The following is a 13,647-nucleotide window of genomic DNA, read 5'->3' as shown; positions in this document are numbered from 1 at the left end:
TTGAGCCATCCATGCCGCCTAAGGCACACGCCGTTGCCCAACTGGCGAAATCCAGTGTCAGCGATGTCCGTTGCAATCGTAATGGCGTGGTCCGACGCCACCTCTCCTTCCTGCAAGATCTCTAGGGCTTCCGCCCTCTTGTCGTCTGGTAGGAAGTCCAGCAGGGGGGCCAGTTTGTACCACAACTCCCTGTCGTAGCGGGCTACGATAGCCAAGGCGTTGGCCACCTTAATCGTCGTCGCTGCCGACGAGATGACTCTGCGTCCCATCGTGTCTAATTTCTTTCCCTCGCCGTCCGGCGGGGAGGTCGACGCAGAGGCCGCACCCTCCCCCCCCCCGCTTTCTTCCTGGCCGCCGCAGAGACGACCGAGTCCGGGGTCGGCTGTGCCCGAAGGCACAAGGGGGCCGCGTCCGGGACCCGGTACTTCTTCTCGTACCGATCCCTTCTAGCCGGCGTCGTGGATGGGTTCTTGAGGAGGGCGAGGCCCTCCTCCCAAATATCGTCCAGTAGAGGTACAGCGAGGACCGTCTTCCTCTTGGCCTCGCGCCGTTGATAAAGGAAACCTTCCTTCTTCTTCTCTTCCGGGCAGAGCTGGAAAAGCTCGGTAGCCCTGGCGATCATGGAGTGAAACGATCCAATCTCGTCGGGCGGGGAAGCCCGGGTGGGAGGTGACGACGGGAGATCCTCGTCGTAAGTACCCGTCGCGGCCGTGTCAGTCCCCGTATCATCCCCACGTGTCGTGGACGGGGAGGAGGGCTGAACAGGGCGAGATGGCTGAAAAGGAGGTGGAGGATGAATCCTTCTTCTCTTAGGGGGAGGGCTCCCAGAAGGGCCTGGCTCCGGGTCCCTCGTCGGGAGCGGTTCCTCCGTTGGTGGTAACGGCAGTCTCGTCCTTATCTCCGAGCATAAGGACTGTATAGCCAACAAAATGGCCGCCGAGTTGTCTTGCGGCACTGGTTGAGGGGAGTCCGACGGGCGGTCAGGAGCCCCGTCGGCACCCTCGACGTTCTCGTCGTCTCCTACGTCAGGGTCCCTCCCGACGGGCTGGTATTCTTCCACGCCAACGCCGTGGCTTAAGACTTCGATCAGCTGTTCCTCAGAGGTTGAGGCCGAATCCACGACGACCTCCTGCCCCCCCTTTTTCTTCTCCGTCGGAGATTTCACGGGGGTCCTGTCGATGGGCATGAAAAGAGGACACTCTCCGCGGTGGCAGGGAGACTGAGCCCCGAGGTCGCCACCACTGGTGTAGCCTCCACAGGCTGAGCCAGGGCCGCCGCGACTGTCTCGATAGAGGCCTTGGCCGGATGGATTAAGGCTTTCACCACTTTAGGTGCACTCACCGCCTTCTCCTTGGGGGGAGGGTCACCGCCTCGCTCCCCCTCCGATGGGGCCTTCGAGCTTGACCGGGGTCTCTCCAGGAGCTTCGCCGGGTGCTCGGCCTTCCTCTTACCCGAGCCAGAGTGTTGGCTCGTGGTTGATGGCGGCGGGGAGGATGCGCCCTGCCTGGCGCCCGTAGAGCCCAACCGTTCGGCGCTCCCGGTGCCAGCGGACTCGCGGTGCTTGGCCTTCTGTTGGACCCCCGTCGCCGGGGCGCCCTCAAAGGTCTTAGAAGACCGCTCAGACTTCTTCTTCTTCTCGCCTGACGGGCTCTTCCCTTCCAGCCAGTTGGCGAGACGTTGATGGCGGTCCTTCATGGTCCGCTCCGACATGTTGCCGCAAAACGCACAGTCCTTCTCCACGTGCGTCTTGTCCTCATGTAGGCAGTAAAGACAAAGGGAGTGTTCGTCCTCCTTAAAGACATTCTGAAGCTGGCATCCAGGGCAGACCCTGAACAGCTCTCCGGGCGTCGAGCTTCCCTTCTCCTGGGCCATGTCCGAGATGGGCCTGAGAAACTTCTGGAGTCCTCCAAAAGCATGGCTCGACGAAATCTTCACCCTTGAGGGGCGTAGACGAATCCGACACGGGTCCCCGTTGATCGGATGAAGAAACGGTGGAGCTTGATGCTCTTTTGACCGAAAAAAGAAATTTGAGAAAAAACGTGAAAAAAAGCACTAACGCTCGAGAGCAATAGCACGAGGATCCCAACACTTGAACGTGCGGTAAAAATCTGAAGATGGCTGCCAGAGGCGGGGCTTAGGTAGAGGGCAGTCATTGGCTGTGGTCAGTATGACGCAGAGATCAGTGATTGGTTACTACTACGAAAGACAGATCAGAAACGAAACTGATTTTTTCTTTACCGAGGATTCCCAGCCTGACGACGGGGAATATTCATGAGCATGTGAATCCATGCCAGACCCCATGCTGGAGAAAACAGCACTTGGCGAACATAATCCCCCATCTAACCTTTAAGGTTTCAGCTTGCTCTATTTAAGAGAGCCAGGAAGATTGCACTTATGTTTCTGAACAAGATTAAACTGACCTACCTGAATGTTGACTGCACAGTTGTGTTGGCACAAGACCCTCACCACTTCTGTGAAGCCCTTGTTGACTGCGATGTAAAGGGCGGTACACTTGGCGTTGTTTAGCAGGTCAGTGGCGGCTTCTTTGCTGACTAGAAGTTCAGCTACCTCTGGTTGGTTTCTAAATCAGAGAAAGGGACATTAAATGCCTGTTAGAGGATAGTGCCAACAAAACCCACCATTTTGTCTTTATCTTCATGGAAATATGGTGTCCAGGATTGAAAAATAATCCAGAATGGGCTTCACGGACTAGACAATACTTCATATTTTTCTGTCAGGAAGGAGATATTCAGGGGTAAGGGGGAAGTAGGCCTTATAAATGTGCCGTACCTACTATTAGTGAGCTAGTATAATGGCAACATTTGTTAGTTGGCGATGGCGCACAGCAATATCCTTCCATGTTAGTGGACCACGATTTTAACCATTTACTGTCTAGGGGAAAAGTCATGCATGCATTGTGGGCCATACAAATACTTTACAATTCAATTTTGTAGCCAAATGATGGGCAGTGAAAATGTAGCATCTACAGGTTCTGTTTTTGTAATTTGATGTTAAGTCATGTTATATTATTACTGAGATTCATACAGTGCACTGATGCAATTTGCATGGTGTCTGGGGGCTCCGATGACATGCTTTTACCAGTTTCCTATCCGATCATCATCTGTGTGAATAGATTTGAGGAGCAGGGGTATCCCAATTATGCAGATCATGCTAAGTGGAGACTAATTACCTGCAGTTAGTTCTAGGAGAAAGCCTTGTGCTCCCCAGTCCCTAGAAATAGCGAATTGGAACAAATATCTTGACAGGTAATATGCTTCAAATAATGCTTTGTCCAGGGTTTAACGACTCATACCCAAAAGCAGCATAGTGCAGCGCTGTGTCACCTTCATCGTCTATTAGGTCGATACCAGCCTGGGCTTGAAGCAAGACCTGCACTGCTTCCAGACACCCAAGATGGGATGCCACCTGTAGTGCAGTCCGGCCCTGGTTCCTGACGTCAACCTACCAGAAAAATAGAAAGAACAATAATATCTAGAAAGGGATCAGAGAAAGCCACACATGCAATGTATTAATTCATCTACTCACTGACGAAAATGTGTGAATGGCTAGTATCTATGAATGAAATACACCTATTGTACATGGCTGGAATCAGAACTAAAACTCCTTCATTCCTTACAGAATGCTTCTTCTTAATCACTGGCAGAGACTCATTGGTCATTTTATAATGAAGGAATATAGACTAAATATTACTTTCTCAGTAATTGTCTTTGTGATTTGTATTTGCTTAGTCATATTTTTTTATTTTTTTTTACATTCATTTTTAAAGAGCTAATACAGCCCACAGGCATCGAGGCGCTGTTACAGGAATTGTTTGTTTTGTAGTTGCGTAATTGTTTTTCTCTTAGTTGCGTATTTATAACGTGCTTAAACACCCAGATGTTTCTAAGCGCGGACCCGAGGATCGAACCTGTGTTGCTTCGTGTCGTCTTGCTTCCAAGGCGCGCATGTTGCTGCTGTGCTATCCTCCCGGGATGCTGTGCACACCTCATATGTCATATGGCGGTCATATGGTTTACATTTACCGCCATCTCATGGTGCGCTTGGAGTATTACATCTTGTTTTTCGAAATTGAAAACAGGGTGCCGACGGGTGCTTTCCTGTCACACTATGCCTATCCTTTGCACACTACCCAGGCTACAGGCGCAGAGGTTTGCATTTTGTGGAGAGAAAGAGAAAAAACACTGGCCCAAAAAATAAATACATTTAAGAAGGAGGTTCTGGTCACACTATCCTTACTCTGTGTGTGCTGGTACCCCTAGTGGTCCCCTAGGCATAAACCCTTGGATTATTTTCTGTGCATTGTGGTGAGAGGGTTGTCTAATGGTTGGGGAGGATGGGCGGGCTCCTGTCATACTGAGCAAGCGTCATAAAGACAATTACTGGACAATTAACATATGCCTTCGGGGGCTTGCGAATATGAATCTGTTTAGATCTGCATGGTAAACACTGAATATTTACAGATGTCACAATGAACAGATACACGCACCAGAAAGACAATTACAGGTCAAGTAACGGATCTTAAGGGGCTTGTGAATCGGATTAGATTTGCATGGTATAGATAGCTGGTGATGGGTGTGCAGATGAAACTACTGCAACTAAGATTTGCAAAACCACATGACCCACACTCTGCATCTGCTCTTAGTCAAGAGCATGCAATCTTTGCAGTAGAGGTGTGCACACATGTATAGATGCCCATGTTTGTGATGCTGCTCCTTTAAGGGCCGCACGCATGCAGCGGATTGGCGTTGCACTCCACCGCGTGCACTATAAGTAAAGGTGGTGTTCCCGGCCGCGGCAGAGCGACCAAGGAGCCCGAACTGCATAGACGTGTCCGTGGTGCAGTCTGTAGCAGGAGGGGGCTCACAGGCATCGGTGTGCACCTCGAGTGCACCCCAACAGTGGTGACGAGGCACGGATGCATCCCGGGCTGGGCGGTGATAATCGGAGAGTTTTGTTTATTTTGAAACATCAGCACCGTTCGATCATGCCGCAGGGCAGGAGGCAGTCCACGTGGTCGGCAGCCATTTTGTGACCGGGCCTAGGAGGGCCGCGGCAGTGATTTCTTTCACTTCTAAAGGCCATCCAAGGCCAGTTTTTTTTCATTCTTGGCAGCGCAGAGCTGCTACTACCACATGCTGTGGTTTTGGACAGAAATATCGTTTATTTTTGTCTGTTTCCACCGAGTGAATGGTGGTTCCTGGAGAGGCCTGCTAAGCCAGTAGGAATGTCTCTAGGCCCCACCTGGCTCAATTTTTGGGACTCCTACCCACAAGAAGGAGAGAACATTGGGTGACATCTGTAACTGGCAAATTCGTTGGCTCTTCACAGGATCAAGCTGGTGGAGGGACTGAAGTGTCATTGGCCTGCCTGCAAGGAGAAGAAGCCTGCTGACCTACAATCTGCCTGCCTGAGGAGAGAGCCTGAGTTGCGGCCTTTGGTGTCCTATTCAAAGGTGCCTGTGCGCTCGAGGCAATGGACGGCAGTGGACCAGCAGCACCCCAACATCTACCAGATCAAGGTCAGCCTCAAACCCCTGTTCAACCTCTAGCGCAGCCTCCTGTGGCAGTTGTACAGCCTCCTGTGGCATCTGTCCAGCCTCCAGCCTTACCTTTTGGTGCAGCTGTTCAACCTCCAGCGCAGGACCCGCGATAACGGCACCACAACTACCAGGTGCAAGACCCCCAGGTGCGTTACGCCCAATGCCTGAGTTTGATATCTCGGGGGCACCTTCGAGCCTGGGGCCACGTTGGAAGATGTGGATATACAGGCTGGAAATGTACTTTCGTGCCACAATGGAGACTAATAATGACAGCAAGTTAGCCTCCTAGCTGTATTGTGCAGGTCTAGCTGTGCATAAGGTATTCCTGTCGCTTCAGCCACGTGAGGTCTCATATGCCGCGGCGAAAGACGCTCTCCATGATTATTTATTACCCCTTGCCAACTCGGATTATGAAAGATTCTCATGGGGGCAGCAGGCCTAAAGGATGAGGAGACACTTGAAACGTTCCATGGAAGGCTGAGAAGGTTGGCGGTGCCATGTGTATGGGTGGATCTTGACACAATCAGAAATCAGTTGATCCAGGGCTGCACATCTGGCAAACTAAGACGACAAGTCCTGAGGGAGCCCGGCATCACCATGCCACGCATTCTGGAACTGGGGAGGTGCCAGGAGGTTTCCGACCTGCGAGTGTCCAGAAAGGAAGCGGGGGTACGCCCCAGCAAGACTGAAGAGATCTGTGCAGTCAGACGCGGCAGAGGAGCAAGACGTGGGGGAATGAGTCAGCGAGAGAGGGGGTCGGCCCTTGCCAATTCGTGCCCCAAATGTGGATATGACACTCCCCATCCAGCAGAATGCCCGGCGATCGGAAAGACATGTGGCAGGTGTGGTGGTCCAGACCACTACGCCAGGATGTGCAGGGCCACTGCTCCGGCAGTGTTCTCCAGAGGCCCGGTGCGGGCTGGTTTCTTCTGGCAGCAGCGCCCCTCAAACGTCGCGCAGCTTGATCAGGCGGAGGACAATTCAACTCTCGATGATGAAGAGGAGGAGGAAGAAGAAAACCTGTTCTTCGTATCCAGCATTGGCATATCGAAGGCAAAGACAAGGAGGCAGCCTTGATGTCTGGTGATGGTGAATGAGTCCTCAGTCCCGGTATTGGTAGACATGGGGGCTTCTGTCAATGTTATGGCTCGTGAACACTATGACGCCATGGCATGACCGCCCACCCTGACCAAGCCGAAGGCCCGTATCTTCACCTTTGGAGGAGCAGACCCAATACAGCTGGACGGTGCATTCATTGAGGATGTCGAACATGGTGGGTCAGCCATAAGGGCCCGACTATATGCGGCGCCCATCAGCCGCAACACCCTGCTGAGCTGTGTGGCGGCAGAGGCACTGGGTATTGTGACATATGCATACTCTGTGTATGTGGATGATATCCAAACCCTCACGGAGAAACACATGGCCCTGTTTGAAGGAATTGGACAGATGGTGGGGGACCCGGTCAAACTGCACATAGACGACTCGGTGCAGCTCATCGCTCTGAAACATCGACGGGTCCCGTTCCACCTAAGAGATCTGGTGGACAAAGAACTCGACAACCTGGTCAAGTTGGACATTTTAGAAAAGGTCAAAGGCCCGACACTGTGGGTGTCCTCCATTGTTGTCGCTCGAAAGCCGTAACAACCAGGCTCAGTTCGCATCTGTGTGGACATGCGCCTGCCCAACAAGGCCATTAAGAGGGAGCGACAACTCACGCCCATGATTGATGATATCATCACTGAGCTGCAGGGTGCCCGGTTTTTCTCAAAGCTAGACCTACGGTCTGGATACCATCAGGTAGTACTACACCCCGAGTCAAAGTACATTAGAACATTTACCATCCACAAGGGCCTCTACAGGTACAAGAGGCTGAGCTTCGGGGTGCCGTCCGCAGCAGAGGTATTTCAGAATATCATCATTCGGGGGGTGCTGGCAGACCTGGATGGTATTTTGAATATTAGTGATGACATCTTAGTATTTGCCAAATCGGAGGCGGACCACCTAGTGAAGTTAGCCAAGACGTTTGAACGCCTACGATCTCTGGGCCTGACACTACACCGAGAGAAGTGTGAATTTCTCCGCACCACCATGGAGTTCTTCGGTTTTGTGTTCAGGGCTGGTGGGGTTTCGCCTGATCCATGTAAGTTGAAGGACGTTACAGAGTCCAGGGCCCCTGAAAACGTCTCGGAAGTAAGGAGTTTCCTCGGAATAGTCCCCTATTGTGGCCGCTTCATCCGCAATCTGGCCGCAAGATCCGAGCCACTCAGGGCCCTCACGAAGACGGACATGGCCTGGCAATGGGGCACTCTCGAGCAGGCAGCTTTTGAGGACATTAAGGGTGCTCTCACGTCAGAAGATACCATGGCCTTCTTCGACCCTGCACTGGAGTCGGAAATTGTGGTGGACGCCAGCCTGTTTGGCCTGGCGGCGGTGCTAACACAGATAGGTATCAACCAGGATGTCCGTCCCATTGCGTATGCCAGCAAAGCACTTATCGGAGACGGAGCAAACATACTCCCAGATCGAACAGGAGGTCCTGGCCGTCCTGTGGGGTTGCCGCCATTTTCGATTGTATGTTCTGGGACGACCAGTGACAGTGGTCACGAAACACAAACCCCTGCTGCCCATCCTGGCGGGGTCGTCATCCAAACCGCCAGCCCGAATTGAAAGGTGGATGCTGGCCCTGTTAGAGTATGGCGTGTCGTTAGTCTACCGCCCTGGAAGCAACAATGCGGCGGACTATCTGTCGAGACACCCACGAGAGGGCACTGGTGGGGCACTGTCTAGTGCACAGAGGAAGCAGATGAACATGTACAGCTTGTGGTGGAGGCCACGACCTCCAACTCGGTGCCCATACAAGTCCTTGAACAAGCATCTGGCGGGGACGAATGCTTCAGAATACTCAAGTCTGCCATCCAACAGGACTCGTGGCGAATGGTAACTGACTCACTGGCGACCAGAACGCAGGAGGCCAAATCCACCCTGGAGCAGCTATGGAGAGTAAAGGGGGGAGTTAACATTCTCGGACAACAGACTCCTGCTGAGGGGGGACCGCATTGTCATACCTCAGAGTCAGACCCAGCAAATGATAGTGCTGACGCACCAGGGCCATCAAGGTGCGGCCAAAACAAAAGCATGTCTACGCCAGAAGGTCTGGTTTCCAGACCTGGAACGGAGGGTGGAGGAGTTCGTGGCATCATGTGTGTGGTGCCAAGCAGCATTCCCTGCACAGAGAGAGCCAGAGATTGAGACCATGTCGAGAGGGACCAGACCGTGGGGGGTGGTCCATGCTGACTTTGGCTCCACGTCACGGGGCACCCACGTCTTGGTGGTGGTCAACGAGTGATCCCGCTACCCGGCGGTGGAGTTAGAGTCGGTGCAATTTCGACAATGCACCGGTGGCCATTGAAAAGATCTTTGCCACCCATGGACTGCCCACGGTGCTCTGCTCTGACAATGGCCCGCCATTCCAAGGGGACAGCTTTGTGGGTCTGATGGAGGAGTACAGCGTACATCATCGCACGGTAACGCCGCTGTGGCCTCGGGCAAATGGGGAGGCTGAAAGATTGATGCAGACCCTCAACAAGGTCTTTCGCATCGCCCATGGGGAAGGGAAGTGCGTGGAACAGGCACTGTACAAATTCCGGAAAGGATACTGCAACACTCCCCATACCTCCACGGGGGTGGCTCCAGCAGAGGCAATGTTCAAACGGTGCCCCCGAGATCTACTACCAGAGCTCGGCGAGCGGGAGCCCGCCGTAATCAACAATGAAGAGGTGGAGCGGGAGCGCCGTGAACAGACGGTAACCGAGAACATTCGGAGAGGCCTGAAGCCGCAGAGGTTTGAGCCGGGAGACGAGGTACTGTAAGGAACCGGCACCCCCAAGGAAAACTGTTGCTGATTTATGAGCCGGCCCCGCTGGATGTGGTGGTGGTAAAAGGGTCAATGGTGACTGCATCCGACGGAAGCACCTCTGTAACATGCAATGCAAGCTTCAAGTGCTTGGGAGAGCCACGGAGTGAGCCAAGGACTGACCCTACGCCCAGCGTGCCGGCAGTGGAAGTTCCGGATGAAGGGGGTGGTCCCCCATCCCTCCCAAGCTCCCCAGCTCTGGATCCGGGGAGAGAAGGAACTCTGAGCAGAGATGCGGGCAGGAGGTACCCCCAGAGGACTGGGAGGGGGAAACCTGCCCGTCTCACGGACTTTGTGTTGGAGTAAGAGTGAGTGGGAGCCCTGAATGTCCCGGGGACCCGGGTGGCTGCTATTAAAGAGGCTCCGGGTTTGTGTGCAGTGAATGTAGTGGTTAGAACTGTTTAGCTTCCTTTGTTCAGTGTTTTGTTTTATATGCAAAAGGAGGAGTGTGATGCTGCCCCTTTAAGGGCTGCATGCACGCAGCAGAGTGACGTTGCACTCCGCCGCATGCACTATAAATAAAGGGGGCGTTCCCAGCCACGGTAGAGCGACCAGGGAGCCCGAACTGCATAGATGTGTCTGTGGTGCAGTCTGTAGCGGGAGGGGGCTCACGGGCATCGGTGTGCACAACAAGTGCACGACAACAATGTTGCTGCCTTGAAGATAGTCTCTATGGAATATTAGCCATAAACGCTAGCGTTGCTCCTGTACCTCTTGCAGCATGAGGCCTTGATTGTGTCCCCGCATTTTGAATATATGTGAGTACCTTTGTGCAAAGCTCCCACTTGTGTACCTGACTGACCTTCCTGCTGAGCATCTCTGCTATGCAATTTTGCACAGTGGAACACGTCGGCTCACTAACCAAATATTTTTGGGATGCACCCTTGTCACTGATCGTGACCGAATTCTATCGAGCCTGCAATCGAGCCACAGCCAGCAGTTGATCCTGACCGCAGCCATTCCAGGACATGCCTGTGTGGCTTACAGCAGAACTTACTTCGACCGCTCATCTGATACGGGACATTATTTGTGTATTTGAAACTGCAGAGTGGCGTTTCCCCAACATGGAAACCACATGCCTCTCCTAAAATGGCAGCTGCAATTGAGGTATTGGTGGTTGCCTAGCAACACATTCCGTGCCTTCATTGGGCAGCTTTTGTTTACCTATTGCTCAGCCCTGCCGGAAGATGCGAGCCAGCACCCTGCTCTAAGGCACCAGATATAAGGCACGTAGCCTGTCTGTGCCAGATATAAGGCACGTAGCCTGTCTGTGCCAGATATAAGGCACGTAGCCTGTCTGTGCCAGATATAAGGCACGTAGCCTGTCTGTGCCTGTCCGTGGTTGTTTCTGAGCTGCAGCTGCCGTAATCCCTGGACCTCCGATTATCATTCCACTCACCAGTGAGTACCTATCTCCGTTAGCGTCCTAATACTAAATGTTTCTCGTAATGCCGGTATAGACATCAATTCCTCTTGTATATATCTCTGCTCTGCTCAGTTTGCTTGTAGCCCCCTGTGCTCCGAACCTAGTACCATATTTAAACTAGCCTTTCTATTTTCATATCACTTGACATTCTCTGCATTCATTGCCAATCAGACTTCGGCGCCTCCTACCCTCGCGCCATCCCGTTGTAGTCTTCACTGTTTAGCTGCGCATATTGAACTTTGTACACACGCTACGGGTGACCAGCCCCCCCCTTGTTGTACCTGCTCCCTCTGCTCACCCGCTCAACTGCTTTCCGGTTGTACTTGCCCACATTGCATTCACCGTGTTGTACCATATCCAGCTGCTAACTATCATACGATTTGCCCAGCACACTCTCCTAACGTCCACTGCCGTTTATTGCTCACTGACCTTCACTAATCGGCCCCTACCCGTGTGCCTATCTTACATGCTGTGTGATGCTCTCTCAAGAGGTCAATTTATTGATATCGCTTCACCCACAAGGAACTACCCTGATCTAGCCTACTGTGCCTAAAGTGAATTAGCACCTCCACATACTCCTGCCATTGTATGACCATACTCTGTTTCTCTTCACAGATACCACTTTGTGTCAGCCATCTTGTTACCAGCCAACCTTGTAGAACAAATTAAACCTGCTAATCTTTGACTAGTACTACCACTGAGCATTACTCAAATCTCGAACACCTCCTTACCTCACGCTCCAGCATGTACTGGCCACACACACCTTACACTGATAACCACTTCTCACCCTGCCTAATCTTTAAGCTAATATCCTTGTCACGGGCACTCATCTTCTACCTTAATGCCTTGCCTTTAGAATCTGCTTTTATAAAATACCTACACTGACAAAATGCCTCTTCTCACATCCCACCCAGAGTACACGATGCCCGCCAATTCCAATGAACAACTACACACCATTGTCACGCCCATTATCACTCAAACTCGCCCGAATGTAGTACTGGCATCATTACCACCTACTGCCAATCCCTACCTCAATTCACCTGCCCTTTGCATTGAACATGTTGCCACTACACCTACCCCCGACCAACCATGTTCAGTACTTAAAAGGAACCTTAGACTTGGTTCTAGATTTAGACATGGAACGCACCGCCTTAATAACACTACTCCGCATTCTAATCCTGAAGTACCACCCTTCAGAACAAAAATTCCACACAATACTAGCACTCCTTCCCCACAGAAAAACCCATTCAAGGGGGCGCCGATTAATGCCAGGTGCCTCACAGCTCACGCGCTTGATATGGCTGACCTGATCACAACACCTGACCTTGACTTTGTTGCCATTACAGAAACATGGCTCCATGCTGCCTCTGGGCCACTTCTATCACTGCATTCCCACAGGATATACCATCATCAGGAGCAATTGCAAAACTAAAGAAGGTGGTATTGCATTCATACACAAAAATACTATTAGTCTTGGCATCTCCCCTACACTTCAGACTCCATCTACGGAGTTACTTTCTGTGAAACTAGCCACATCACCCAACCAAACTATCACATTACACCTAATTTACCGGCCTCATCTCCACTTTTGCTGAAGACTTATCCCACATCCTTACCAATAACACCAAAACTAAATCCCAAATCATTGTATTAGGAGACTTTATCCTTGGCTGCCAAGAGCCTAATGATGCCACTGCATTTGAAATCTCTAATGTACTATCGAACTTAGGCTTCACACAACGCATCAACGAACCAACACACATTAAGGATAGAACTCTTTAGCAGACTTAAATTGCGAAACCAATATGGAGTCCACCCAACCCTGTGCCTGGACTGATCACCACATACCAGAAAAAAATATCAGCGCCTTGCAGGACATTGCGCCCGCTATGTGCACCAGAAATAAGAGTTATAACATGTGAAAAGCTGCTCCCACTTCTCCCTATTCTCAATGAACACACTGCCTCTTGCACTGATCCCACTGTCTTGATGGACACCTTCAATCAGACCATGCTGAAAGCCCTCAACCTCATTGCTCCTACTAAATCTAGGAAACCTAAACCACGTGCTCACCTCAACTCTTGGTTTACACCTGAGCTGAGAGCTCTAGGCAAAGAAAAACAGAACCTTGAAAGAAGTTAGCTGGAAAAGCAATCGCTCTGAGTTGAACAAAGATAGTCTTACTCTAGCCACCCTGGATTACAAAGATGCCATCTTCCAAGCCAAAAAAGACACCTATAACAAGTGAATCCTACAAGCCAAATCCAACACTAAAGAGCTGTTTAAGATTCTAAAATAATTAGAATCCCCGGTCACTTCACTCGACACATGCAGTAAAGATAGCACTTGGAGCGCCAGAATTCAGAAGGCACTACTCGGTAAAATAGCTACACTCCGAACCAAACAATGACAAAAAAAAAAATCTCCCTCCAGATTGACACGCTCTACAAGACCCAGCACGATAATTCTAATCCTAACACTCCCATGCATAAACCTTTCAATTTCTCACCCCTCTCCACTACTCACGTTGAACACATCATCAATCTCAAACCCCCCAATTGCCAGGGTGATATATGCCCAGCACCCATTATCAAAGAGGCTGCATATAAGTTGGCCCCTTTCATTACTGCTTTTAATAACTCATCCTTTAGCACAGGTATTGTCCCTGACAACTTGAAGGACGCGTGGTTCATCCCACTCCTCAAAAAAACCACATTAGATGCCAGCATGCCCACAAATTACAGGCCT

The 13,647-nt window shown here is 51.4% G+C and overlaps 1 protein-coding gene across 4 annotated transcripts in view; it reads right to left on the bottom strand.

Annotated features, from left to right (window-relative positions):
• The window catches only part of MIB2 (MIB E3 ubiquitin protein ligase 2), a 725,636-nt gene that overhangs the window by 302,360 nt on the left and 409,629 nt on the right, over positions 1-13,647 (bottom strand). For all 4 annotated transcript variants that reach the window (XM_069610141.1, XM_069610142.1, XM_069610144.1 and 1 more), the window contains 2 exons: positions 3,314-3,462; positions 2,425-2,581 (listed from right to left, as the gene is read on the bottom strand). In XM_069610141.1, coding sequence (XP_069466242.1) covers positions 2,425-2,581; positions 3,314-3,462 — 306 coding nt within the window. The remainder of the gene's footprint in view (positions 1-2,424; positions 2,582-3,313; positions 3,463-13,647) is intronic.

Source organism: Ambystoma mexicanum, chromosome 8 (genome assembly GCF_040938575.1).
Source record: "Ambystoma mexicanum isolate Mex_15411 chromosome 8, UKY_AmexF1_1, whole genome shotgun sequence".
Classification (NCBI taxonomy): domain Eukaryota; kingdom Metazoa; phylum Chordata; class Amphibia; order Caudata; family Ambystomatidae; genus Ambystoma; species Ambystoma mexicanum.
The sequence above is the reverse complement of the archived record's forward strand: the minus strand, read 5'-3'. Positions and strand labels throughout refer to the sequence as shown.